The sequence below is a fragment of the Sinocyclocheilus rhinocerous genome, unplaced genomic scaffold (genome assembly GCF_001515625.1).
Source record: "Sinocyclocheilus rhinocerous isolate Xijiao unplaced genomic scaffold, SAMN03320098_v1.1 scaffold1112, whole genome shotgun sequence".
NCBI lineage: Eukaryota > Metazoa > Chordata > Actinopteri > Cypriniformes > Cyprinidae > Sinocyclocheilus > Sinocyclocheilus rhinocerous.
The window spans coordinates 705,051-707,337 of record NW_015657961.1 but is presented as its reverse complement, the minus strand read 5'-3'; the positions used below and the strand labels follow the sequence as shown (position 1 = coordinate 707,337).

The 2,287-nt window shown below is 39.4% G+C and overlaps 1 protein-coding gene across 1 annotated transcript in view; it reads left to right on the top strand.

Annotated features, from left to right (window-relative positions):
- The window catches only part of LOC107721761 (adenylate cyclase type 8-like), a 52,776-nt gene extending 50,489 nt beyond the window's left edge, over window positions 1-2,287 (top strand). Inside the window, exons 16-19 of the mRNA XM_016529923.1 lie at window positions 477-623; window positions 913-1,005; window positions 1,134-1,192; window positions 1,631-2,287. Of these exons, the coding sequence (XP_016385409.1) occupies window positions 477-623; window positions 913-1,005; window positions 1,134-1,192; window positions 1,631-2,162 (831 nt within the window). The 3' untranslated portion in view covers window positions 2,163-2,287. The remainder of the gene's footprint in view (window positions 1-476; window positions 624-912; window positions 1,006-1,133; window positions 1,193-1,630) is intronic.

Sequence of the window (2,287 nt, the reverse complement as noted above, 5' to 3'; positions counted from 1 at the left end):
TATATATATATATATATATATATTTCTATTTAATTGCAGGTAGCAAAAACCTGCAGGTAGCCTTTTTATTATATATTATATTATACATATACATTAATATGCAATAAATTATATATATATATAAAACATACTGTATTGCACGCTATAATTAATAACATAAAATATATATAAACCATGTTTTTTGTATGGTGTATGTGTTTTATTAGCATTATATATCAGATAACAGTCTTATCAAATGCATCTGTTCTGCCCTCTGTTCTTATGAGTCGAACAAGTGTGTTAGTTATAAAGCAACACTTCCCTCTAGTGGAGAGTTTTAAAAAGTCAACCCATGCTGCATATGCCACATGCACTGTATTATTGTTCTGAAGTTCATTGGACCCACATTTCTGTATGTTTTCACATGTGTTGTTTTAAAGCTCATTTGTATCTCACATCCAGTGAGGAGGTTTCTAATGTGTGCTCTCCATCCGTAGGAGCTCTACTCGCAGTCCTATGATGCGGTGGGAGTGATGTTCGCCTCCATTCCAGGTTTTGCTGATTTTTACTCGCAGACTGAGATGAATAATCAGGGTGTGGAGTGTTTGCGGCTGCTCAACGAGATCATCGCTGATTTTGATGAGGTCAGAATTCTACCAGCATAAACATACACGTATTTAAAGGCATAGTTCATAAATACATGACAATTCTGTCAATATTTACTCACCCCATGTTGATCCAAACCCATTCAATAACAAAAATGACAGCGTGTACAGGTTTGTCGTGAAATGGGGGTAAGTAAATAAGGACAGAATTGTCATTTAATGATTCTCTCTAAGACACACGGATCCATCACACCTGCTCAGAAGCTGCTGATGAATGTTTAATGCTACATTTGTAGGCTGTCATATCTGAAAGATTGTCTCTGTACAGCTGCTGGAGGAGGAACGCTTTCAGGACATCGAGAAGATAAAGACCATCGGCAGCACGTACATGGCCGTGTCAGGACTGTCTCCTGAGAAACAAGTATGAAAACACACACACATACACCTACAGAAACCTACACACTCACTCATATTAAAGCAGGTATTATCTGATGTCTTATAAGCCTGTAGTTTGTGCACTAATCATTCTATATGTCTGTGTTACCATAGCAATGTGAGGATAAATGGGGGCATCTGTGCGCGCTGGCTGATCATTTTTTATCTCAGGTGCACCTAAAAATGTAAATTATAAGTTTTATCTTTATGTAGACTGCCATTCAAAAGTGCAAATGGTCAGTAAGATTGTATTTTTAAGAAATTAATGCTTTTATTATGCATTAAATTGGTCAAAAGTGACAGTAAAAACATTTATAATGTTACAAAAGATTTCTATTTCAAATAAATGCTGTTCTTTTGAACTCTCTGTTCATCACAAAATTTCTGACTTAAAAATAATAAGCAGCACAACTATTTTCAACCAATAATGATAAGATGCGATGTTTGCCGAGAATATCCTGTTTGTCTACTCCTTATCGCTTTCTAAATATGTTTAATAGTTTATTTACCTTTTTTTTTTTTAGCTGATTCTACTCTGTTCTTACCCCCAAAAATAGGCTGTCATGGCATAAAAGAGTCTAATAAATAAATAAATTATAATTCTAAAGAAGCCCCACACTCAAATCTGTCTTAAAATATTTATTTATTATCACCAAAAATCAGTGTTTTTCTGATGAAAATTACTTTCTTCATAGCCCTCTATTAGAAGGCTTAAATGTAGGTTGGAGCATAGTCAATCTGGCAAGTCGCATGGACAGCACAGGTGTCAGCGGAAAGATCCAGCTCCCAGAGGAGACCTACGGCATCCTGAATGAACGCGGCTTCGCCTTCGAGTACCGAGGCGAGATCTACGTGAAGGGAATCAGTGAACAGGAAGGCAAGATCCGCACGCACTTCCTGCTGGGCCGCGTGCAGCCCAACCCGCTCATCCTGCAGCCGAGGAAGCTCACGGGCCAGTACTCGCTCGCCGCCGTGGTGCTCGGCCTGGTCCAGTCCCTAAACCGGCAGAAACAGAAGCAAATCCTCAATGAAAACAACAACTCAGGCATCATGAAGGGCCACTACAACCGCAGAACTCTGCTGGCGCCGGGCGGCTCGGACACCAGCCACGCCGAGGTCACGGACAAGAGCGAGCTGGCCTAGAGGACGGGGAAAACAAACTGCGTACTTAACCAAAAGACTGAGCTGTTCTTCAGACTGCTGCCACTGACTGTCTCTCTTGCTGTCTGTGTTTCTTTTTGTATTTCTTTTGTATTTGAGAAACAATA